A 24,112-nucleotide genomic window follows, 5' to 3' on the forward strand; every position below is an offset into this window, starting at 1 on the left:
TGGGCGCGTCACACGGTCAGCAACATCAAGCCTGGCGAAGGGATGGACCTGGTCCAATGCAAAAGCCGATTCTGACCTCACTGTTGTGCAATTTCTCTACCCATCCCTGCAACAGCCCATCACGGAGGCCATTGTTTCTGCGTTTCAGGCAGAGTGCTACAGAATAGATGATGTTTGCCAGACATTCACTTTTCCGGCCTCCTCGACACAAAGCACTTTGCAAATCCTGGTTCATTCAGAGCAAACGACAGCAAAGGAGATCAATGCAAAGGCGCAGTCCCTGCGTATTGATGGATTGCGCTTTGATAAGACCCTCTGCACACCTGTCTATGCTCGTCCAGACATTCTCTGGCTTGTACGATCCATGAAAGATGTCTATCACAAGACCGTCGAGCTCATTCGGCGCGCATCCACTATTGACATTATCATCATCGCAATTGGTTACATCAGCATGTACGCAGTCTTTGGCTCCCTGTTCGTCAATATGCGAAGTCTTGGCTCTTCCTTCTGGTTGGCCAGTTCGGTACTTATGTCTTCCGTCTTCGCATTCATTTTCGCCTTGGTCACCGTCAACGCCCTCGGCAGACCCATCAATCCCATTCTACTCTCGGAAGGCTTGCCCTTTCTAGTCGTCACTATTGGTTTTGAGAAGCCTTTCCTGCTTACCAAAGCAGTCCTCTTCACCAGTCCAGCAACATCGACGAGGCCTATCCGAGATGATGTCGTCAATGGTGTTGCCGACAAAGGCCATGCAATTTTGAGAGGTTATGCGCTTGAAATTGCAATTCTCGTGGTTGGTGCCATGTCCGGTGTGAATGGTTTGCAGCAGTTCTGTTTCCTGGCTGCCTTCATCCTGGCATTCGACTGCCTCTTGCTGTTCACATTCTACACTGCCATTCTCTCAATCAAGTTGGAGGTACTGCGCATCAAGCGTCATACGGGAATTCGCAAAGCTCTCGAAGAAGAAGGCATGTCATACAAAAATGCAGAACGCGTCGCTCTTGCCAACGACCCTCGCGGCCCAGGCGATCGTATTTCGTCTACCTTCAAGGCAAACATGGGCATGTTTTCGCTCTTTGGTGGACGAAAGGTAAAGGATTCAAGCATCACTCGATTCAAGCTCATTATGGTCTCCGTTTTCATCATTGGCAACTTTCTCAACATTTCACCAGTTGCCCTCACACCGTTCGCCGATCATTCTACAGTGACTAGCTCGGCCAACACACCCAGTTCCTTCAATCTGGGCGCTTTGCTCAACACAGCGGCTACTAGCCAAGTTGACAGCATCACTGTGCTCTCGCCACAAAAATACACATCTTCCTCGCTGGCCTCCGGTGCGTTGGTCCAGTTTCTTGAGAATTGGACAAAGACCGTTGGCGACCCAATCTTGTCAAAGTGGATTGTCATCATCCTCGTTCTGTCCATCGTCTTCAATGCCTATCTTCTCAACGCTGCCCGTGGCAGTCTTGTTCAAACCACACCATCGACTCCCGCCATCGTTCAAAAGGAAGTTGTTAAGTATGTGGACCGCTTCCCGGGTCTGAGTCCGCGACATTCTGTTGACATCCATCCGCCGCGGCCTGTCGATGAGTGCATTGACTTGCATAAAGCTGGCAAGACTCGTGATTTGAGCGATGAGGAACTGACCTCCCTGGTGTTGAGTAGCAAGATTGCACCTTATGCGCTTGAAAAGCTCCTTGGTGACCTTGAACGCGCTGTTCGAATTCGGCGTGCTTATGTCTCAAGAACATCTACAACAAAGACACTCGAACATTCCGAGCTGCCCTTGGAAAACTACGACTACGCTAGGGTCATGGGTGCCTGTTGCGAAAGCGTCATTGGATACATGCCCTTGCCTATCGGTGTGGCTGGCCCACTTTTAATTGATGGTGTGTCAATCTTCATTCCCATGGCCACAACCGAGGGTTGCTTGGTTGCGTCAACACAGCGTGGATGCAAGGCCATCAATGCTGGCGGTGGTGCCATCACTGTCCTCACAGCAGACGGCATGACACGGGGACCCTGTGTCGCATTTGCCTCTATCCGAAGGGCAGGTGCAGCCAAGCTTTGGCTCGACTCCACCGAAGGTCAGAAGCAGATCAAAGCGGCGTTTGATTCAACTTCACGCTTTGCACGTCTGCAGTCGACAAAGACTGCACTCGCAGGCACAAACCTCTACATCCGCTTCAAAACTACGACAGGAGACGCGATGGGCATGAACATGATCTCTAAAGGTGTTGAGCAAGCGCTCAAGTACATGACTGAGGATGCTGGCTTTGATGATATGCAAATTATTTCCATTTCTGGCAACTACTGCACAGACAAGAAACCTGCTGCCATCAACTGGATTGAGGGTCGAGGCAAGTCTGTGGTTGCAGAAGCCATTGTGCCCGGTGATATCGTCAAGTCAGTCCTCAAGTCTAGCGTGGATGCAATGGTGGATCTCAACATTCGGAAGAACCTCATTGGAAGCGCCATGGCTGGTTCTATTGGTGGTTTCAACGCGCATGCTGCCAATATTCTGACTGCTATTTTCTTGGCTACAGGACAAGATCCCGCTCAAAATGTTGAGAGCTCACAGTGCATGACCTTGATGAACAATGTCGATGGAAACCTGCACATTACTGTTTCCATGCCCTGTATCGAGGTCGGCACTATTGGAGGCGGTACAATCCTAGGTCCTCAATCAGCCATGCTCGATATGTTGGGTGTGAAGGGGCCGCATCCAACAAAGCCAGGCGATAATGCGCGTCGACTCGCGAGTATTGTTGCTGCTTCAGTCCTTGCAGGTGAGCTGTCCCTCTGCGCTGCACTCGCTGCAGGTCATCTCGTAAAGTCACACATGATTCACAACCGATCCCAGGCCACGACGCCTGTACCGAGTCTACAAGCGACGCCCAGCCGCCCAGTCGGTGCGTCTTCTATGTTGAGCATGACTTTTTCCGAAGGACGCATGACAAATGGAAGCTCGTCTTCCTCCGCCGTTGTTGGCAGTTGTATCAAATCTTGATCTCAGAGGGTTACTCTGCATTGTATGCTAGCTAGAGAGAGGCAATCTCTTGGTCGGTTCTAGGAAATTTAGTCAATAGCGTCATTGTATACGGCTTCGCATCTGTCTGTGCTTCACTTTTCGAATTTGTGTCAACACTCCAGTCGACGTCTCAACTTCACAATGAAGCAGTCAAGACTACACTCAAATGAAGAACGTCTGATGAAGCTTTCTCATGGCTCAACAAAATGCACTAGCTAATGTCTGGGGCAGGCAACAGTCGCGCGAGAATACCCAGTTGCCTAAATGCGGCATGTAGAGGTATATCAAAGGGAGTGCTTGAGCACGTCTGCCCTACTGATGTGACTTTTCCTGCGTCGACATTGACTCGACGAGTAGATGCGAGACCGAAGCTACTCTTTACCACTTGCACTGTGCTGTACATCGGCTCCGGAGAATGATCAGATATGCAACACCGCATGATCACTTCGTATTGAAGCTGAAGGGTTGCCGCTTGCGAACCACCCCTTACGACAATTCGGATAAGCCACCTCGCCTACACTATGAGTTATGTCCAGGACCTTCAGCAATACAGGGAGGCGAACTTGCGATACAGGGGCAGGACCCGAGTTGAATCGATCAAACACGGGACATTGCCTGTCAAACGAAAGCCCCTGAGGGCGCCCGATACACGCGGCATCTTCTCAAGGGTGAAGGCAGAAGCATATCCCTACCCACCACACAATCAATCGCACAAATACTATTGCTTCTCTGGTATTTGGACTTAGCTTGCGCCAAGGACCATCAAAGGATTCGGTCAGCCAGGTATCGTCGCATTCTCGGCTTGTTCCGAAACGCAGCGCGACAGACTGTCGATAACGAAGTCATTCGGAGTAGCAAACGCGTCTCGCATCTACACGTTTGACTGCGAATTCAACTATCGTCTGGCTTTCACAGCTCAACGGTCGGTTTTGTCTCATCTGGTTGAAACTGGACAGCGTTTCAAGCGAGAACCAATTTGCCCAGGAGACCTATAAACTTGTCGAAAGCCCTTGTCAACAATCAGGCAATCAAGTTTTGCATTTACTTCGACAAGCAATCAGTCAAGCCGAGATAATTGCCCACTTGAGAAGGGTATTTTATGCTTGCTGGCTGCCACTTTCGTTTCATGAACTCACTGTGTGTGCATCAAGCTGTGTGTATACCTCATTAACATTAGGGAATCCCAGTCAAGCAAAGCAACGCCTATCAAGCGTCTCATGTCTACCGAGATGGAACTTCAGACTGAGCGAAACAACTACACTCCCCCCGTGCCTCAGGTACACTCCTGCATATTTGAACTCTTCTGACCGTCAGGTACATCATGCCGACAGTCACTCCAACAGTTTCGTGGCATTGCCTCATCTGGCAGAGACGGCTCCGGAACCCCTGCAGCCTCGTCACGTTTCACCTCCAGGTCAGCTCGACAACTTGCACACTGCTCAGCGTCAGCCAATGCAAACCTCGTTTCCCCAACAACAAGACATTTACGCTTCACCAAACCGTTCACCAGAGAATTACGGCTATACCCCATACACTGCATCTCAAGGGTATGTCGCTGGTGCCAATAGCTCAAACAGTGCGCTTGATTTGTCGAAGCTCGACCTGAATGTGACACTTGGCGTCGAGGGGAAACCATACTCCTATGCACAGCTCATCACTTATGCAATTGCACATTCTCCTCACGGGAAGCTGACTCTTTCAGAAATTTACGACTGGTGCATTGACAACTTTCCTTACTTCGCTAGACAGAGCAAGCAGTCCGGCTGGCAGAACAGCATTCGTCACAATCTTTCGCTCAACAGGATGTTCGTCAAAGTTCCAAGACCAATCAATGAACCTGGAAAGGGGGCGTACTGGGCGCTCGATGCCAATACCATTGTCAACGGGCCAGTCACTACCAGTCAGTCTCGCAACCGTCAGCGCTCTCAAAGTGCGCTGGAGCCCATGACTCGAGGAGTTCGTCCGCGAGCGGACTCTGGTGCTTCGCGAACAGATATGACGGACTCTCTGCGCGGTTCGCATGAGCAATTGCCCATGCCTTCCGAGGAGTCTGGGTTCTATTTCCCCTTACCAAGCATGGGCTACGCACATGCCATGCCCGCACCACCTCCTCCAGGCTATGCTGTACCTTCACACTACCACGGAATGCCAACAGAATCACCACAGAGACTCGCGTCTTACGCACCGGAGAACTATGCTGGATATCAATCGAGGGACAGCCCATATCAGCGTGGCGAAGCTTCTGGTGAGCTCTTGCCACTTCCTGCGCTTCTCCGCAACCAGATGTACCCGCCGCCGTATCATGGCTTTCCAATGTATCAACAGCTGCAGAGTAACCACCCTCCTCATCCGGCGCAGCAGATGACTGGCAGAGATGATTGGGCTATGCACGAGCAGCACCATGCAGCACAGCGCAATGTTGGCAACAGTGGTAACGCCATGTAGGTTCTTCTCTCTGTGCAGGTACGACTCTTTCATTTTTGCTGGCCCTGTTCATCGGAAGCTATTTGCGATTCTTCATTCAATTTGCACTTCGTTGTAGTGAGTAGCGTCTTGCTAGAAACATCAATTTGTTCGGGACACGAAGATCAAGAAATGGATTCGCTATCGCTCTGTCAATGCTGTGACAATTGTAACACGTCCGCGTTAATGGAAACTCAAGTGCACCGTGCTCATTAGGATATTCATCAAGACAAACACCGTGAGTACGATTCCAGCCGGCAAGAGATCTGGAAATGTTTTAAGATCTTCTTGCATGGTCTTGTCGACATTGAGGTCAAATGAATACTGCATGATGCGTCGTGCGATCCAACAGCTGAGAATCTCACAACACCAGACAGCTCCGGACGCAATGAAAGTCAACTCCCACGAATAGGCTTCGCCATCACGAGCAAAGTCGTAATAAGGGAATGCAGCCTTGTTGGAACCAAAATGCAGTATTGTCACCCAGCCGAGGAACGCCAACATGGTTGTATTTGCTGCCCATGTCTTGAGATAGAATCCGCGAGCAGAGTTTTTCCGGTATTGCTCTAGGTCAATGTCCGACCGCGTTGCCCATTTGACCAGCCGGTGAACGATAGAAGTCATGACGACGGGTGCGATGATGACAGTGATGAAGCTTGAAGCGCCTTGGACGACTGCAAATTGCTGCGGCGAGCGCAGACGAGCGTATAGGTTCCGAACATAGATCTGATGCGTCAAGGCATAGTATAGGCGAAACATAAAGTTTAGCGGGTAGCATTCGATCTTGGCCTCAATAATAAAGGACGTCAGCGAGTCAAGGACATAAATGCAAGCCACCCAAACGTAGACGTAGAGCAGTACGTCGGCCGAAGAATGCGGCAGCGTAGACAACCAGATGTAGGCATAAGTTTCGCCCATCGCAAATGATCCGAGACCGATAGCTAGCACAACGACGAACCAGAGGAATCGCTTGTAACTCTGAGGGACATGTACATCAATACCAGCCAGGAAAGGTATGCGCTTTTGTTGTGCAAGCGTCAGATCGCCTCTTGATTGCGCTCGCTCTAAATGCACTCTGTGGATGGACAAGAACCCAGCAATGACGGGCAGGCAGAGTGTACAAAGGGTGAGCATTGACCATGTAAGGGTCCATGTGCCCCAGTCGTCCTTGATGAGATATAGAAGGCTCCCGACGCCGATAGAAGCCGACCAGAAGAGCAGAAAGGAGAAGACACCAAGCTCCTCAGGCCACCAATTCACTGAGATGAGATTGAATAGCTTCGTAATGTACAACAGCCCGACGGCATTGTAGATGCCATAAAACACAAACAAAAAGAACCAGAAGTCTGTCGTAACTCCGTCATGCTTCGTAGATGGGTACAGCGGAAAGGGAATCGCGCTGTAAAGCAAGACGATACCTGTCGGCAGACAGTAAAGTAGTCCCACCCTTCGCCATCGTGAAGAAAGCGCTTGTTCCACCAAGCGTCTGTCTGGCTCAGTCACCGCTGAAGCGAAAAGCCATGTGCTTTCTCCTGGCTCTGTTTCCGAAGGCGGCGCGAGAAGGCTCGCTGAGCGGTTCTGTCGTGTCGGCCAGAAGACCATCGATTTCCTTCGTGGCACGATCTTATACCTGCCCCGGCGCTCATCCAAGACTGGCGCATGCTGCGGATCCCCAGATGTCATTGGCATGACATTCAGAAATGACATGGACGAAGCGCCAAAAGGCTTGAAAGCCGACTTCTGCTGAACCGACTAGCTATCGACAAAATGCTAGCCTGTCTTACGCTCCGCTCGCGTGATGATTTGTACTGATACCGGAGCACGCGCTTGGATAGCAGCTGGTTGGACGTTGCGATCTGAGAATGCGACGCGCTGCGCGCAAAGCAAAGCAAACAAACAAATTCGAGGAAGCTGAGCCAGTAACGCTGACGCTCCCCGACAAGACGAGTCGATGCAGCCGGACGGCTGTTGGGTTTCGACACAGTCGTTTTCATCTTGAAACTTGTACTGTGTATTCATGTCTGCTGCAGTCAGACGCAAAGGCGTGGCCGGACGTTCGCAGGGCAGCCTAGAGCATTCTGTGGGCCACCCAGCTGTAGGCACATCTCCAACAGCGTCAGATGAGTCAAGACGGAAGTCTGTTCTATTAAAACTTCGGAGGCTCTTACCTACTAAGCGACTTATGTCCACTAATGATCATTCGAAAAATAAAGGTACATTCGATTCCTTGACAACGTCACTGACGAACAAGTCGAACCCGAAGTACATGACGTTTTGGGATCCCTTACGCTCAAGTTTGCCAAGGACCAGCAATGACATCCACGGCCATGTTTATATTCTCAATCCTCAATCCTGGTCCTGCCTCCTGCGCGCTGACTCAATTGACAGTCAGACTCTTTGTAATTAGTACTGTTGCGGACTTGGATCTGTTCCTACAGCTGGGAATTTGAACAGCGCCGTGACGACATCCACTTTCTGGCACCAACACACTCAAGCTTAAGTAGACCTTTATCCTACACTGAGAACTAGAGAGAGGACATTTGACAGCAGCACAGACCTTCGCTTACATATCAGAGGCCACTGAGCTGTCTGGTCAATGGCTATTGCACCACGTTCGCCAGCTCGACTAAAGACAATTTATCTCATACGCCACGCTCAAGCTGAACACAATGTGCGCAGCGAATTTCACATCCCGGATGCGCCACTGACTGCTCTTGGTAAGAAGCAAGCTACGGAATTGATTGAACGCTATCCCTTTCTCGGGAAAGGGTCCCAAATATGCCCTCAAATAATCGTCACATCTCCCTTGACACGCACCATCGAGACAGCGTTGTTAGCCTTCAAACCTCAGCATCCGCAAAGTGAAGTCATGACTATGGCCGAATTGCAAGAGAACAGTAGTCAAGCATGCGACACAGGCTCAGACGTTGGCATCATGCGAAAAAGGTTCCCAATGCTTGATTTTGACCACATCACAGAAGACTGGAACAGCAAGACTGGCAAGTGGTCGGCGGATGAAGAATCACTTCACGTACGCGCGCAAGATGCTCTAGCTCGCTTGAGTCAACGTCCAGAGGAGCGAATTGCAGTAGTGACCCATGGCGGCTTCTGCTCGAAGCTCACCCAGCGTTGGGTAAGATTCGAGAATACCGAATGCCGAGTCTACAAGCTCGTTGCCGGAAGACGGCAGTACGAGCTACAAGCAGTGACGAGCAGCGATACCGAAGCATCACGTCCTCTGACCACTGATATTGATGCTACGGGAGCAGTGCCAGCAGAAGACACTTGCCCATGATCTCCGTGCTCAACTTTACGACTACATAGAACGATTCCGCTTCTGAGACGTCAGCGCGCCAATCGACTGTTCACTGAATTCGATATCTGATGTGATGCCTTTATCCGCTTGTGTGACTACCAGACAACGTCTCACTCTCACTCTCACTCTCACTCTCACTCTCACTCTCGACTTCATTGAGATTTGGATTCTGTTTGTGTGCTGCCAACCTTATAGATCTTCCACACGCCAAAGATCTGGGAATTCTCCGCACGCGCCCGTGTCGCGCTCGAGATTTTTGATACCAACAATCGAGAGCCGGAAGTCAAACCCAGCCCAGTACTTACCCAGTTATCTAGGGTCGAAAGCACGTCGGTCACCAGTTCGAGTGGACATCGTCCTCGGCTCATATTGTCGAAGGAGGCATCTGGCGTAAAAGTCACTCACATGAATTCTATCGGCTCATCTCGCTATGGACGGTTGACTATAGTCGTTCTGGCTGCCTTGACAGCCATTAGTGTACTCTTCTACACATTTTCGAACGACAGCAAGGCTAGTCTGGCTAGCTTCTGGCCGGTTCCACACTCAGATGCTGCGGGACAATCGCAAAGCTCGGTCAAGAACCCCGACCTTCGCCCACCGCAGTCCGCTGAGCAGCCCAGCAAGACAGAGACAATGCCCGCACGGCCTGTCCACGCGCTTCCAACCGTTTCGAGTATTGAGTTCGAGGAATTGGGTGACAAGGGCGATTATCCAGTCTCGACAGACACCTACCTGCAAGCCTTGGGAGATCCGCTGCCAATCATCGATTTTACAGACTACAAAGACCTGCCACACGCTCACGGACAGGCGAGTGAGCGATTCACTTTTGCAACGTATCTGTGCAACCATGATCCCAACATACGCCATCCCTACTTCGCCGCAGTTCAATCACTCGTTTGGCGAATTCTCTGGAGTCCATGGTCGACTAAAAAATACCCAATGACGGTTCTGGTATGTCCCATCACGCCGCACATCGTTCGAGACATCCTCCGCGGACAAGGTGCCATTGTTGAAGAGCTCCCATTTCTGGATGGGCCAGAAGTCAGGCTTAACGTTGGCAGGTGGCAAGACATGTACAGCAAGCTCAGCATCTGGAACCTGACGTCGTGGGACAAGATCGCCTTCATGGACGTAGACGCTTTGCCAATCAAGAATATCGACGATATCTTTGATGTGCCGACGCAGGTTTGCAACAAGACGCGAATGAACAGTGACGATTATCAGCTTTACCAGAACCATCCTTCGGAAGCCGAGGAATTTTGCAACTACCTATTCGCTGGTGTAGAGTGGCCTGACTACTTTCTTGGACGGCACGAGCTCAATGCTGGTTTCTTGCTTTTGAAGCCCAATCGACTCATGTATGAGCGTCTGCTCATCGCCCGCTACCAGACAGACAAGTATGCAGTTGCTCATCTCGAACAGGGCTTGCTAGCCAGCGATGAGGTTGGCTTTGGGCAGAAGTCACCTTTCCCGATGCATCGGCTTAGCCGCGCGTACAATGTTGGACTAGGGGTGTACTATGATAAGGAACTAGTCAGCCGTGCCAAGGTTCTCCATGAGAAGATCTGGAACAGGGCCATGATGCGATACAACGAGCTGTACCACGACAGATGGGATGTGGACTGGATGGCAATGTGTCGCTTCTACGATTCCCCTGCTTTTGACACATCGCGCAAGCTTGGATTCCTTCGACTGAATATGTTAGATCAAAATACGCAGTTCGGAGGCGTAGTTTACCCTGAGTTCCTCGATGATCGAGAGAGGGCAGAGCACCTGGAGAAAACAGAGCGCGACAGACAGGAGGCACAGGAAAAAGCAAGCGCAGATGAAGCGCGGGACAGATTGGCCCTGTCTAAAGCGACACAGCCAGCAACTTCCACTCAGTCCTCATCGAATGAACCGGTCACTGACGCGGCAATTGAGATAGCAAACGAGTCTCAATCTGACCACTCCGAATGAGATGGACAACAGCAAAGCATAAGGCAATTGCATCTCCACAGAGTGAAGGCGCGAACCCTGCGAGTCATAATTGTGCGCAATTCTCAAGGTTTCTGGTCTATCAAGTAGGCGTGACTACACGCGCAGCACCCAAGATTGTCATTACAGTCAGTGTCTGAACGTGCTTCTGTCACTCGACCGACACATCGTTGCTGTTCCTGAATTCTGGAATGTCCTTCATCCTTCAGAGGTATTCTAGGAGACATCACAAAAGTATTTGCGCGGCTTGAAGCAAGGGGCTCAGCTACGTACCACAGAAATTGGATAGCTCTCGAGCTTGGCCCGCGTGCTTACAGCTTGTAGCGTCTGGAGGCGATGAACTGACCGTGGTCTTCGCTTTCGCACTTCGATCAGGCACGATGCTTTCCTGACGATCAACTGAACACACGACATCTGCTGATCTGCAAAGATTCGCTTCATCTTGATCTCATGTGTGACCGTTCGTGAGATCTTTTGTTACGTCCATCGTCACTTGACTATTATGCCAGCATTGTAGAATTACTCGTGTACTTGATGCACTTGATGCAGGCTTGCGCAGCCGTCAAACTTTAATTTCGGTTGATAATATGCAGGCGCAAACCTTAAGCTTCAAGCCTGGAACAAATAGCACTTGCGGCCTAGATCGTGCTAGTACAGTCACACAGAAGCCTTCCTAGTTCCTACTCAGTTTGCGCCAAAGGCACAACTATTGATCTCTTGCTCTTTGAGCGGCTTCACACCTAGCCATTGCTGGCGAGAGTATCAGCTATAGAGAGCCGAAAGCTTTGTGCCATCAAGACTTGACTATGAGCAACCCCTACACCAGCTCCTCTCGATATGTTCGGCTAGCTATCTCCGTGGTTGCTGCTCTGACAGTCATAAGTGCACTGTGCTATGGCTTTTCGAGTGACAGCAAAGTCAGCTTGACTGACTACTGGCCAGCTGCCAAGGCCGATGCCGCTCTGTTGCCGCACGACCCTGAACTTGTCGATTCTCGGCCCTTGCAGCCCGCTGAGCAGCTCAGTTGGCCAGTGACACAGGCATCTAAGCCTTTCTCTGAATTCTCCGGAGTAGCTACGCAATCTTTGTTTCCTCGCCCAGGTGCACACTCTGTACCGAAGGGCTACGGTCGAGGATTAATAGATCCGTTGCCTACCATCGATTTCACCAAGTATAAAGATCTACCGCACGCACACGCGAATGCGAATGAGCGCTATACCTATGCCACTTTTTTGTGCAACCACGATCCTGATCCTCGGCATGCATACCTTGCCGCTGTACAGTCGCTGGTCTGGCGCATCCTTTGGAGCTCTTGGTCTTCCAAGAAATATCCTATGCTGGTCCTTGTCTGCCCGATAACGCCGCATTCTGTTCGAGATGTCCTTCGCGGGCAAGGTGCTATCGTCGAAGAACTACCGCTTCTAGATGGTCCGAAGGTTGAGCAAAATGTCGGCCGATGGCAAGACATGTACAGCAAGCTCAACATCTGGAACTTGACGTCTTGGGACAAGATTGCATTTTTGGACGTGGATGCCTTGCCTGTCGACAATATTGATGAGGTCTTTGAAGTGCCGACACAGCTGTGCAACAAGACTAAATTGAATGCTGACGATTATCAGCTCTATCGGGACAATCCTTCGGAAGCTGAGGGGTACTGCAACTACCTTTTCGCTGGTGTCGAGTGGCAAGATGACTTTTTGGGGCGACCTGAGCTGAATGCTGGGTTTCTTGTGTTGAAGCCAAATAGGCTCATGCACGAGCGACTGCTTCTCGCCCGCTACAAGACAGACAAATACCCGTCGAGCCATGTTGAACAAGGACTACTTGCAAGCGATGAGGTTGGCTTTGGTCAAAAGTCGGCCTTCCCGATGCATCGATTGAGCTCCGTCTACAACGTTGGAGCGGGCGTAAATCACGACCAAGAGCTCGTTGTGCGAGCCAAGGTGCTTCATGAGAAGTTGTGGTACAAAGCTATGATGGTCCACAGTGAGCGAAATCACAATACTTGGGACATCGATTGGATGGCGATGTGCCGCTTCTACGACTCGCCTGCTTTTCACGCATCCCGTAAGTTGGGCTTCCTTCGTATGACTGTAATCGACCAGAATTTCCAATTTGGAGACGTCCTTTACTTGGATATGCTCGACGATCAGCAGAGAACAGAGCGTTTGGAATCGCTCGACCGAGACAGGAAAGCAGCCCAAAAAAGCCCCAGCAGATGAAGCGCGAGACCAATTGACTTTGGCTCAAGGCGCCCGACCGTGGACTCGCAAGATGTATCAACCGTTCGCGAGCGGGTAGAAAGCTTTCCATTGTATTTGTGAGTATAATGGATTGTCATCTCAAGATGCATGGAGCGCGATGCATATACCGGACATTCTCAAGCATGTTTTCACTGTCTCACCGAAAATCTACAAAGGCTTTGGGTTATACAATAGGCTCAAGAACTGGTAGCGGCGTGGTCTGTGCCAAAGTCTCATCCGCTTGACCCACAGAGATATCAGAGCAGAGCCCGATGCATTGTACTAGGTCATGCGCCCGCACATCTATCGAAGCAGTGTAATTGTCTTCGATACCAAAGCTGACGAAGAGTTCATCATCCAGAAAGCCCTGGTACCGCTGTGTCCTTGACTTCCAAGATACCGAGACAATGTAAAACATTTGCGTGAATTCTGAGGGGTCTTCGCCCTTCCACTCAGGAAATGGCTCGCGTCCGCGTCCATGGACCCAGAATGGCAATTTGGCAATGCCATGGATTCTGTAAGGAGCTTGCTGTTGGATGAGCATCACGTAGGGCTCATAGGTTGGATGGTAATATCGCAACTCCTTCAACTGAAAGATTGTCAAAATGACGGTATTGTCCTTGCTCGGCGTACATTCTCCCCGATTGCACAGTGTGACGGATAAGGAATTCGTACTTTGGTGAATAGAAGCATGCTCCGGGGAACCTGGACTTTGCACCAGCTCCGGCATGAGCTTGCTGATACATGCCTCATCCCGAAGGTCTCCACTTAATTGCTCTCCCACCGATCCATCAGCCTCCAATTTGGCAAAAGAGCGTTTTGGATACACATCATGATGCACAAATTTCTGGTCGTCAACATAAAAGAGGAACCAATTCTTTTCAAACTCTCCCCACGGTGCAGGCCTCTGCAATTCCGTCGCTATTGCAAAATCCTCAAGCAACTGAGGCTCGGCTTCTCGTATTGGCATCAAAGCGCGCAGATCGTGAATGTACTGGCCGAAACAGCAGAACTGAGATTGCGTGCCATAAACAATGTAAGGTGTTGTAGGGCTCCAGCTGACTCGCGCGTCGTGAGGTCCCTTGTAATAGTTCATCCACCCGTATGATTTGCACTTATTTGAGTCCGTAGGGCCGACTGACAGTGCCTTGGCCTCTGCTATACAGACCAAGTCGTGCCCTTTGAATTCTGCCTCGCAATAGACTTCGCGAAAGACCGAGCCATTCATGTAGCCTGTATGATGCGCAACCATGAAATAGCGGTTGGGATGCATTGGATCTGGCAGAATGTTGCCATTTGTTGATCTCACCTTTCTTCCCTCTGCGTCAAAACCAAAGTCCATATCGAAGTACTTGCCGTCCGGATTTGAACGTGACCGTATGATATAATGAGAGTCCTGCGGTTCAGCAGAACACTTGAGCCAGCCAGTGTGCTTTTCTAGCTTCGCACTCGAAGCTGATGCGCCGTCGGCACTCTTGGCTAGACTTCCAGTCACCAAAGCCAAATCCGGCATGCTAACAGCCGATTGCCAGCTGGATACATCGATGTGATGTGTGAGAAGATAGTAGCACAATCCGCCTATCACGAGACTCGAGGCGATAACTCGCTGAGCCTTCTTGTTGAGAGACATGATTAGCTAGCAAGCGTCGCGTCTGTGTGACTTTCTTCCCCTCCGTCCTCGCGTAAATGCAGTCAATGGCGTTTGCGCTTGTGCGATGAAGCTTGTGCAACGCGCCAATGACCCCTCCTCTAGCTTTTCCAGGGTCTTTACGGGAATGAGGCTTGAGCGATGGAAAAACTCAGGCGAATGCGTGAGAGATAGAGCCTCACAAAGAGGGGACAAGGGATGGCGGCGATGCCTCGTCAAAGGTGATCTGCCAAGTACTGGTTTGCAAGTTCAAAGTTGCAAGTGGTGTCGGCAGCGAGAGTCCTTGCGCCCGCGCGAATTTTGGCAGCTCGCTCGTTCTCTCCACGCGCCTAGACTCAAGTCTCATCCTGAAGCCGTGACCATGTCACCTCCATGTGTCTGTCTTCCTATCTAAACATCCCCGCTGACATGTAGTTCGAATGTCGAATGCTTGAGCTTGTCCGAATGTATGCATATACAACTAGTTCCGTAGCTGAAGTAGGCTCATCTGAGTTAGCACCCATAAAAAAGGGGTCTGCAGCGATGAGGGCCGCACAATAGCAAACGTGACCAAAGGCGCAATTTTCCGTCATACAATCTCTCCCAGCAGCGTGCACTTGCTGGCCAGTTGCCTCAATCCCTGACGACCCAACAAGCCAGTCTTGAAGTCTGTATGCCCAAGAGTTTGAGATTGCGCGGCGCGCCGACAAAAATTGGTGCGAAGCAGCAGACGACAGACAAAGGACCCAACAATTCGAGCTCTAGTTGCAGCTGCAGTGCAAGTGTCAGGCAAGCTTGACTTGATTACAGTGCGCACTAGGCAGACTACTCTTTTGCTGCTCTATCGTTAGACGACGTCAAGGCAGCGAAAGCATCGAGCTTCCTGCCGTCGGCCAAAGAGCGTCAATGGATGCCACCAAGCTGAGCAACGACTCGGCGGAGTCCCTCGACAATGCTGAGACATGGGACTCTGATGGACAGACATCAAGCACTGGAAGCGAGAACTTGTCCTGGATTGCGTGGTATTGCTCTCTACCAGGTCATGATTACTTCTGCGAAGTTGCAGAGGACTACATCGAAGACGATTTCAACATGACAGGCTTGTCTTCACTTGTGCCAATGTATAAAGAGGCGCTCGAGTTCGTTCTAGATCTTGAACCTGATGATGACGAGTTTGAGTTGGATGCTGCAGAAAGGCGCATAGTTGAAGCCAGCGCGGAATTACTGTACGGTCTTGTGCATCAGCGCTTCATCACCAGCAGGGCAGGCCTTGCCTTAATGGCAGAGAAATACGAAGCCGGACACTTTGGAGTCTGTCCACGATTGCTGTGTCATGAGGCTGCAGTTCTGCCAGTCGGCCTGAGCGATGTCGTCGAGGAAGACCCCGTCAAGCTCTTTTGTCCGAATTGCCTTGATGCCTACAATCCTCCCAATTCGAGGTACAATGCGATAGACGGCGCTTACTTTGGCACCACATTTCCACACTTGTTCTTCATGACTTTTCCAGAGCTATTGCCTTTTGCCACAGGGTCCATCTACGATCCGTGCATTTTTGGCTTCAAGGTCAGCGAGCGTTCAAAGACAGGCCCAAGGATGCGCTGGCTACGCGCCCATATTGGATCAGCGGAAGCTAATGAAGCTAGCTCCGAGGGATCGTCCAATTCGGGCGACGGAGAGCCACCTGCTGGATCTGAACAAGATGGCAAGGCAGTTCAGGACACTTCAAGGCCACAAGAGCATATTCGAGACAACTCTACATCACACAGGGCTGGTGGAAACGAAATAGCATCAAATCACTCGACTGTGCCAATGGACTGTGCCAGCACGGCGCACATAGGGGCAATCAAGGCAGCGTTGTATCACCACCAGTACCACAGGTCCACAGCGCCTGCACTTGCAGTGGAAGCATAGTCTTGTTGGCGGAAACAAACACAGATAAGCATGACGGCTAAATGATGGCCCGAAACAGGAACACAGTATAGCTTGTCGAAGTGATAGCAAGTGTAATTGAATCAAGCAGATGCATAATGGTTTGTATAGATTGGCATTGATGGATTGCGGGGAAAAGATGACAAAATCTACTTCTTGGCCTGCTGGCGCATGACAGCCTTGACAATCTGTTGCTCCTCAATTAGGAAAGCACGAATGACACGGTCGTGCACGCAGTTGGCGCAACGTGATCCTCCGTAAGCGCGCTGAACAGTCTTCTTTGGCTTCGAGATGTTTGCGAATTCCCGCGGACGCAGTGCAGGGATACCTGGAAGGGAGATGCCGCAGTCACCGCATTTGGGCGATGTTCCAAGCTTCTTCACTATCGCGAATTAGTTTCTGCCGGCTTTCAAAAGACAAGTATCGTACAGTGTTGGTATCGTAGGGTGTTTCCCGGTGTCTTGACGATTCTGACACGGTTGGAGCGGGTGTTGTATGGAGTCTGACGACGGTAAGTACTGCACAGGGCGTGTTAGCGTCTGTTCTATCCCTTGAGAGCGCCACAAGTACGCCGCTATCTACAGAACCAGCATGACTGGCTTCCACAGAAGCGAAGAGGCAGGATTGACATACACTCGGTTGTTCACCATTGTTGCAAGTAGCTGATGGTCCTTGTTGCGCAGCTGCCGTTGCCTTCTGTGTAGTTGTTGCCTAGGCCAGCAGCAAATTCACTGCGGGCGCCTGCGTCGACGGCCACCCGGGTGTGCCATCTTGCGATGTTGTTTTGCAAGTGTCAAAGCGAGTCACAAATGAGTTCGAAACTGGCTGGGAGCAGGAAATTCAGAGGGTCAGGAGAAATAAAACAAACCGTCGTAGGCAAAGTCTACAAACAGAGCACGAGATGGAGTACACAGGTCTACTTGAACAGCTGCTTGTCGTAACTCGTCAGGCCGCCAACGCCGCCCTCCATGATGCCGGCGTTCGATCGAAGCTGGAAACGGACCTCTCCAGCCTGAGTGCCAGCTCGCAGCGCATTGAGCGAGCGAACGCCAATATCCTGCAGTGAATGCTGGATGGCAGTTGTCAGGTACGGCACAAATTCCTTGATGGAACCCTTCTCCGTCACATAGCCAGTGACGCCTTGCGCCACGCGGATGGTATCGTCTTCAGAGTAGTACCGTCCAGCAGCAGCGTTATCTGACGACTGCCCCTTTTGGTGCTCCATAGCTGCGATGGAGCCCATGCCTCGGTAGACCTTGACACGCTGCCCATTTTGGTAAATAACTGCGCCAGGTGCCTCGTGCACAGCCGCCAACATGCCACCCATCATGACTGCAGAAGCGCCAAGCGCAAGAGCCTTAACTATGTCACCAGCATTCCTCAGTCCACCATCGGCAACGGTGGGAACGCCAAATCGAGCAGCAAACTCGGACACCTGGAAGACAGCAGTCGCTTGTGGACGACCACATGCCATGACCTCCTGTGTGATACAGATGGAGCCAGAGCCCATACCAACACGAAGTCCATCAGCGCCAGCAGCAATCAATTTGGCAGCCTGCTCCCGTGTCACAACATTGCCGGCGATGACCTGCATCGACGGGTAAGTCTGCTTGATCCATTTGACCATGTCTATTTGGAAGACAGAATTTCCTTGGGATGAGTCAAGGACAACCAAGTCCAAGCCTGCCTGCTCCAGGAGAGCGAGCCTCGCTCGATCAGCTTCCCGCGTGCCGATGGCAGCACCACAGTAGAGCTGCTTTGATTCCGGCAGCTTTGAAGCGAGCGGGAAGTTGAGATTCTTCATCAGATCAGACCGCGCAAGTAGTGCTTTGAGGTTGCCATTACTATCGACGATTGGCAACTTCCCCTTTTTGGATTGGCGAAGAATTTCGTTCGCCTCCTTGAGGGCAATGCCCTCCGGCGCAGTGACTAGGTCCGCCGTCATCACCTGACTGACAGGAGACTGTGGGTCGGAGTGAAACGCAACGTCGCGTGATGTGATGATGCCGAGTAGTTTGCCCCCGAGCTTTCCATTGTCTGTCTGTTAGTTCAGGCACATGGCAAACGTCCATGATGAGCATCAGATCATGGTTATCCTCAAAGGTAATGAAACCGATTTGCGGTAGAACGAAAGTATTGGTTGATCATCACCTGCTCGTGTCGCATGATTGGGTCACTCACCTGTGACTGGAATACCAGAGAAGCCGGACGAAGCCTTGATTTTCTTCACTTCGCTTACGGTTGCTTCCGGTGAGAGCACAACAGGGTCTGTGATGAATCCGTTCTCAAACTTCTTAACCGTCTTCACCATCGCTGCTTGTTCCTCGGGAGTATTATTGTGGTGAATGATGCCGATACCACCAAGAAGCGCAATATTGATGGCCATGTCGGCTTCTGTAACGGTGTCCATGGGAGAGGACATGAAAGGCGTCTTGAGGACGATATTCTTTGTGATTCGCGACTCGAGCGTGACATCCTTGGCGCCAAAGTCAATGAAGCCAGGCAGCATAAGCAAGTCCTGGTAGGTCAGACCGTTTTGATCCGCCATGAGCTCAGCAGCCGAGTGGCCGTCGCGAGACTCATATTTGGCTAATTCTGCCTCTGCAGTTGCATAGTCGAGGAGCTGTGCCATAGTATACTGAATGTTTAAGACTGTGCGCCTGTCGACCAGTCGAGAGGAGCTGGCAGGCAGCTGTCGTGGCCAAAATTTGATTCTGTCGCACGAGACAGCCAGCTGCGTGAGTTTTGTCGCGCGAAATTTGTAGCCGAGCGAATTTGCTTTGTTTTGGCAACACGGCGCGCTGGACACCAACCTCACTCAGGCCGTCTCCTGTGCGTCTCCTTTCATCAACCTCAAGCTGCCTGTGCTGCTCAGTACTGAACGCTTTTATAAGAGCTCCGTCGAATTGCGCATGGAGCGCAAAACATCAACCCACCTTCGCACGCTGTCCCGTCTTGGTGTCGACCTGCAACTGTCGGAGCAGGACGTCTCCAGTCTAGCAATTTCCAAGGTGGCGACATCGGATGTCCAGGATGTGACAGGTCTGGCTGGGCGTCTTCGACTCCAGAAGCAGGCCTCAAGCAATGCACATGGTTCGCCAAGAAACTGGATGGACAATCAACGAAAACATATCCAAGCATACGAATATCTCTGCCACATTGCGGAGGCGAAAGAATGGCTCGAAGGATGTATTGGACATTCGTTAGCAGCTGTTGTTGATTTGGAAGAGCGCTTGCGAGACGGCGTGGCTCTTGCTCAGCTTGCTGCTAATTTCAAGCCTGAGCTTGTTCCGCGTATATTTGAGGCTCACAAACTCCAATTTCGACATTCCGATAACATCAATCGCTTTTTCAAGTTCTTGGAAGCCGTCAAGCTCCCAAAGGTCAGTGACAAGTGCTCACCGCAATGTGCTGACCCTAGACTTTCCAATTTGAGCTTACTGATCTGTACGAAAAGAAGAATATTCCCAAGGTAATCTATTGTATCCATGCACTCTCGTTTGTGCTCGCGGGATCCGGACATGCTGCCCAAATTGGTGACTTGGTTGGAAAGATTGTATTCTCTGATGCCGAAATTCGTCAAACGCAACAATCGCTTGCTGCGACTGGTACAGCTCTACCGAATTTCAAGGGAGTCGGTGAAGCTTTCGGCGTAGAACCTGTGACAATCGAAGCAGAGCCAGTTCTTACGGCTGAGCAACGCTTGGACAGCCATGTTGTCTCCATTATCGAAGTACAATGTCACGCCAGTGGTACTCTGCTCCGACAACGTGTAGCGGGTCTTCTTCAAGAATTGGAATTGACCGAATGGAACATCACATTACTCCAAGCACACAGTAAGGGCTTCTTGGCCAGAACGTCTTATTATGACAACGCAGATACCTATCACAAAATCAATACTTGGATTATCAGCCTCCAGTCTGTTATCCGAGGTTATCTCCACAGAAGTCAGACATCATCACAGCTCATTGATATGAGCTTCAACGAAGGATTTGTTACAAATATACAGGCTGCCTTGCGTGGCATTCGAGTAAGACGAAAGCTTGCGGCTGTTCGAAATCCGAATGAGGTTTTGCTAAGTCATGTCGTTTCATTACAAAGCCATTTTCGAGGTCATGTTGTGCGCTGTCGAATGTCTCGCAGCATTCATAACTTTGACGCATCGCGAAGCAGTATTGAAGCTCTTCAAGCGTTATGCAGGGCTCACTTGTCATGTCGACGATCATCAACTCTTCAACAAGCACTGTATGTCTGTGGCAACAGTGTCATGGACATTCAAGCACGGTCGCGAGCAGTGCTGATTCGGCGCCATCATCGTGAACGGCTGCGCCTTCTTCGGCAGAATGCTTGTGCATCGACACAAGTTCAAGCTGTTTCGCGGGGATTCCTCTTGCGGAAAGTCTGCCTGCGTTTGAAAGACTTGCTCAAGCTCGAATCTGCTAATGTGCTGCACCTACAGTCTTTGGCACGTGCTTATCTCTTACGTTCATTTTATCGTGTCCTGCTACTGACACTCGACGCCCATCGCGAAGACATTGTCAATCTACAGGCAGCTTGTCGGGGTCAACGACGTCGCAGAGCGTTTGTCTTGCGACGAAAGCACTACAAGGACAACATGAAAAACATCATCAAGGTTCAGAGTCTATTCCGAGCCAAACAACAGGGAGCTGCATATAGAAGCCTGATTGAAGACAAAAATCCACCAATCTCGACCATCAAGAGTTTCGTTCATCTCCTGGACGACAATGCTCTGGACTTCGAGGAGGAGGTTGCGACTGAGCAAGCTCGGAGACAGATTGTGCAGCTTGTCCGCCAGAATGAAGCTGCGGAAGAGCACATTGAGCAGATGGACATAAAAATTGCTCTCCTCGTGAAGCAGGCCATCAAGATTGAAGAGGTCATTCAGCACCAGAAGCGCCTCATGAAGGGCATTGACGAGATGGACCTTCCTTCCAGTCCTCACGACTTGAGAGCCATGAACAAAACTGCTCGGGCCCAGCTCGAGAACTTTCAAAGGCTGTTCTATGTGCTTCAAACGCAGCCAGTTTACATCGCTCGGCTCTATACTGTTCTGCAGGAGAAGAAAGCGTTCGACCAAGTCAAAAGACTTGACGCGCTTGTAATGGTCTTATTTGGACATGCTCAGAATCGCCGAGAAGAATACCTTTTCGTCAAGCTACTCAGAGCGAGTATCATCAAGACAATTTCAGAGACAAGCTCCGTTCCTCAATTTGTGCACGAAACATATCCGTGGTCGAATCTCTACAGTCTCTACAACCAGAGTGCAAAGCATGTTCAATATCTTCGGACTGTGCTCGGTCCTTGCGTTCGCCGCATCATCTCAGAGGACAATCTGGATCTCGATAGCGACCCCTGTCGTATCCACAGATCGTTGAGGGGAAACGCAGAAACCGGCGCTCTGTCTGACCCAGGAGCTGCTATCAGTGACCCAGAAACCAGGCAAGCGTTCATTCTCCATCTACGCGATTTGCGAGACTTGTCGGAACAGCTCATTATGGGCATAGAAGATGCAGTCACAAGTGCTCCCTACGGCTTGAAATATTTGGTCTCAGAGAGTCTAAGGGCTATCCGAGAGAGATTTCCTGACGAAACAAATGGCACGCTACTGCCGATCTTTGGAAAGCTCTTTTACTGCATGTTTTTGGAGCCTGCGTTCCTGAAGCCCGATGTTCATGGAGTCCATGCTGGTGTCTTCAATACCAAACAGCGTCGCAACCTGACGGAAATTGCCAGACTCGCAAGCCACATATTCCTTGGGCAGTATTTTGACGACGCATCCTTCTTGGCGCCGCTGAATCACTTTGTCGATTCCTTGGCTGGCAGAATGCAGGCACTGTGCGAGGCATTGTCTCCACGTGAATCTCCAGAAAACGCCTACGATTTCAGCGACTTTGAAGACATTGTTGCTACAAAAAGACCGCGCCTGTACATCAAAGTCACCGACATTTACGATCTTCATGCCTTGGTAGAATCCAATCAAAATGCTGTCGTGCCAGAATATGGCGATGTCCTCGGAGACGTGCTCAAAAGCCTCGGTCCAGTTCAAGTCGCTCGCGAGGCCATGGGTAACTCGGACAGCGAAATTCAGCTACAGTTGGATCCGAATGCTGTTGATGTTGACGATCCGGAAGCTGACGAGCGCGTTTTGTTTTTGCATACCAAACGTCTGGCTCTTTACATCATTCGCATACACTCGCGCTCGACATTTTTGGAAGTCCTCATTGAGCCTGTGGAGGCGCTTGACGAGACTCGCTGGCAAACAATCTTGTTTGAAGAGCAAGTAGCACGCCGTACAATCAGCTCGCAGACTGATCGTACGCGAAAAGATCTCTCTGGGCTGTCGTTCGCCGTAGTCAAGCGCGAGGCACTCGAGAACATCCTCAAGCTCGAGGAACTTGGCTGGGTTTCCCGTGGGAATGGGTACCAAGATATCATTAACTCGATTGCTCAAGATATCAAGTCGCAGAATCGTCGCCGCATCGAACGGCAGAAGGACTTAAGCACAGCAAAGGCGACCTTGCAAGAATTGACGGTGAAGCAGCACTATTTGCAATCGCAATTTCAAAGCTACAACGACTACATCGAACAAGCCATGTTGTCTTTGCAAGGCAAGAAGAGCAAGCGAAAATCTGTATTGCCTTTTACAAAGCAATTTTTCCATCTGCGGGATTTGCAGCGGGCTGGTTCGGTCCCAAAGTTTGGCTCCAGAAAATATTCTGCTTACAAGCTGTACACGAAGGGAGTCTTGCTCAGCATCCGCCACGAGTCTGCGCCCTATGACAAATTCGAGCTCGTCATTTCATCGGATCAGATTGGCATCTTTACTGTGGAGTTCTACAGCTTGGGCTCAATCTTTGCAAGAATCACCATTCAGCTTGATGAATTGCTGCAAGCGCAGTACAACAAGCAGGAGTTTATGGATTATAATGCCGGGCAATTCAAGTTCACGGTGAGTGCGACCCTCAACATGCTCTTCAAACACTTTTTCAATTGAGATGACACAGCGTTGTACATGATTCTTTATTAAAAGTTATTAGATTACATCCATGTTCTCCACTTTGTTGCCCTGTATCCAAAGACGGGACGATCTGAGAATGGTCAAGGCCTTCGCATTTTGCAAATGTGCCAAGTGTTCATATCTTATCAAGAGTGTCGGAAGCTCTTCTGCGAAGTGTTTCAGCACTGCCTGATTCTCCGAAACTAAACTCATATCTGGCGATTCAACCACAATTAAGATTCCAGCTTGCCCAGGAAGTGCATGACGCTTTATATCCGGTGGAATCTGGTCCTGCACGACAAGCATTGCAACACTGCTTGAGACAACATCACTTGACGAGCCTCCTCCGACATTCGCAGCGGAGGTTTCAAGCTGTGAAAAGATCTTGAAAGACGACTCTGGAAGACCATCATTCAGGCCAATTCTGTAGCTAATATCGACTTGCTCATGGTCTTCCTTGATTATCCGCAGTGTGCCTAGCCAATCGGGCGCGAACTTGATTGCAGCC

General features: G+C 50.6%; 10 protein-coding genes across 10 annotated transcripts; 6 read left to right on the forward strand and 4 right to left on the reverse strand.

The window, feature by feature from the left end:
- Positions 1-355: 355 nt before the first annotated feature.
- On the forward strand, positions 356-2,911 carry BCR37DRAFT_333487 (hydroxymethylglutaryl-coenzyme A reductase-domain-containing protein; the record flags this gene model as incomplete). Its single annotated transcript, XM_040867103.1, has 1 exon — positions 356-2,911. A coding segment is annotated over one exon (2,556 nt), but the record flags the coding sequence as incomplete, so codon positions are not given.
- Positions 2,912-4,693: 1,782 nt separating this feature from the next.
- BCR37DRAFT_339462 (sloppy paired) lies at positions 4,694-4,897 on the forward strand (the record flags this gene model as incomplete). Its single annotated transcript, XM_040867332.1, has 1 exon — positions 4,694-4,897. A coding segment is annotated over one exon (204 nt), but the record flags the coding sequence as incomplete, so codon positions are not given.
- Positions 4,898-5,683: 786 nt separating this feature from the next.
- BCR37DRAFT_335360 (uncharacterized protein) lies at positions 5,684-6,991 on the reverse strand (the record flags this gene model as incomplete). The annotated part of the gene is made up of 1 exon (XM_040867180.1): positions 5,684-6,991. A coding segment is annotated over one exon (1,308 nt), but the record flags the coding sequence as incomplete, so codon positions are not given.
- A 1,581-nt stretch (positions 6,992-8,572) lies between these two features.
- Positions 8,573-10,769, forward strand: BCR37DRAFT_349100 (nucleotide-diphospho-sugar transferase; the record flags this gene model as incomplete). Its single annotated transcript, XM_040867898.1, has 2 exons — positions 8,573-8,654; positions 9,550-10,769. Coding segments are annotated over 2 exons (1,302 nt in total), but the record flags the coding sequence as incomplete, so codon positions are not given.
- A 412-nt stretch (positions 10,770-11,181) lies between these two features.
- Positions 11,182-13,112, forward strand: BCR37DRAFT_71402 (nucleotide-diphospho-sugar transferase). Its single transcript, XM_040872455.1, has one exon. It carries the CDS (start codon positions 11,594-11,596, stop codon positions 13,007-13,009), a length of 1,416 nt encoding a protein of 471 aa, XP_040724416.1. The 5' UTR covers positions 11,182-11,593; the 3' UTR covers positions 13,010-13,112.
- A 102-nt stretch (positions 13,113-13,214) lies between these two features.
- On the reverse strand, positions 13,215-14,543 carry BCR37DRAFT_349041 (uncharacterized protein; the record flags this gene model as incomplete). The annotated part of the gene is made up of 1 exon (XM_040867892.1): positions 13,215-14,543. One exon carries the CDS (start codon positions 14,541-14,543, stop codon positions 13,215-13,217), a length of 1,329 nt encoding a protein of 442 aa, XP_040724417.1.
- A 747-nt stretch (positions 14,544-15,290) lies between these two features.
- On the forward strand, positions 15,291-17,067 carry BCR37DRAFT_381225 (casein kinase II, regulatory subunit). Its single transcript, XM_040869646.1, has 2 exons — positions 15,291-16,968; positions 17,016-17,067. The coding sequence occupies exon 1, from the start codon at positions 15,564-15,566 to the stop codon at positions 16,566-16,568; it is 1,005 nt and encodes a 334-aa protein (XP_040724418.1). The 5' UTR covers positions 15,291-15,563; the 3' UTR covers positions 16,569-16,968; positions 17,016-17,067.
- On the reverse strand, positions 16,652-17,306 carry BCR37DRAFT_71324 (60S ribosomal protein L34). The gene is made up of 3 exons (XM_040872454.1): positions 17,220-17,306; positions 17,016-17,104; positions 16,652-16,968 (listed from the first exon to the last, which is right to left on the reverse strand). Exons 1-3 carry the CDS (start codon positions 17,234-17,236, stop codon positions 16,736-16,738), a joined length of 339 nt encoding a protein of 112 aa, XP_040724419.1. The 5' UTR covers positions 17,237-17,306; the 3' UTR covers positions 16,652-16,735.
- Positions 17,307-17,437: 131 nt separating this feature from the next.
- BCR37DRAFT_381227 (IMP dehydrogenase/GMP reductase) lies at positions 17,438-19,285 on the reverse strand. Its single transcript, XM_040869647.1, has 2 exons — positions 18,768-19,285; positions 17,438-18,623 (listed from the first exon to the last, which is right to left on the reverse strand). The coding sequence occupies exons 1-2, from the start codon at positions 19,216-19,218 to the stop codon at positions 17,503-17,505; spliced, it is 1,572 nt and encodes a 523-aa protein (XP_040724420.1). The 5' UTR covers positions 19,219-19,285; the 3' UTR covers positions 17,438-17,502.
- A 103-nt stretch (positions 19,286-19,388) lies between these two features.
- On the forward strand, positions 19,389-23,601 carry BCR37DRAFT_399578 (uncharacterized protein; the record flags this gene model as incomplete). The annotated part of the gene is made up of 2 exons (XM_040871778.1): positions 19,389-19,969; positions 20,008-23,601. Exons 1-2 carry the CDS (start codon positions 19,499-19,501, stop codon positions 23,599-23,601), a joined length of 4,065 nt encoding a protein of 1,354 aa, XP_040724421.1. The 5' UTR covers positions 19,389-19,498.
- Positions 23,602-24,112: the final 511 nt, after the last annotated feature.

The sequence above is a fragment of the Protomyces lactucae-debilis genome, assembly GCF_002105105.1.
Source record: "Protomyces lactucae-debilis strain 12-1054 chromosome Unknown BCR37scaffold_13, whole genome shotgun sequence".
In the NCBI taxonomy this organism is placed as follows: Eukaryota; Fungi; Ascomycota; class Taphrinomycetes; order Taphrinales; family Protomycetaceae; genus Protomyces; species Protomyces lactucae-debilis.

What these genes read in the sequence shown, in the direction of transcription:
- BCR37DRAFT_71402 (XM_040872455.1), top strand. Translation starts at nt 11,594, where the DNA reads ATGAGCAACCCCTACACCAGCTCCTCTCGATATGTTCGGCTAGCTATC.
- BCR37DRAFT_381227 (XM_040869647.1), bottom strand. Translation starts at nt 19,218, where the DNA reads ATGGCACAGCTCCTCGACTATGCAACTGCAGAGGCAGAATTAGCCAAA. An exon ending in CTCTGGTATTCCAGTCACAG is followed by an intron (nt 18,624 to 18,767) that starts GTGAGTGACCCA and finishes ACTAACAGACAG; the next exon opens with ACAATGGAAAGCTCGGGGGC.
- BCR37DRAFT_381225 (XM_040869646.1), top strand. Translation starts at nt 15,564, where the DNA reads ATGGATGCCACCAAGCTGAGCAACGACTCGGCGGAGTCCCTCGACAAT.
- BCR37DRAFT_71324 (XM_040872454.1), bottom strand. An exon ending in CACCCTACGATACCAACACT is followed by an intron (nt 16,969 to 17,015) that starts GTACGATACTTG and finishes AATTCGCGATAG; the next exon opens with TGAAGAAGCTTGGAACATCG.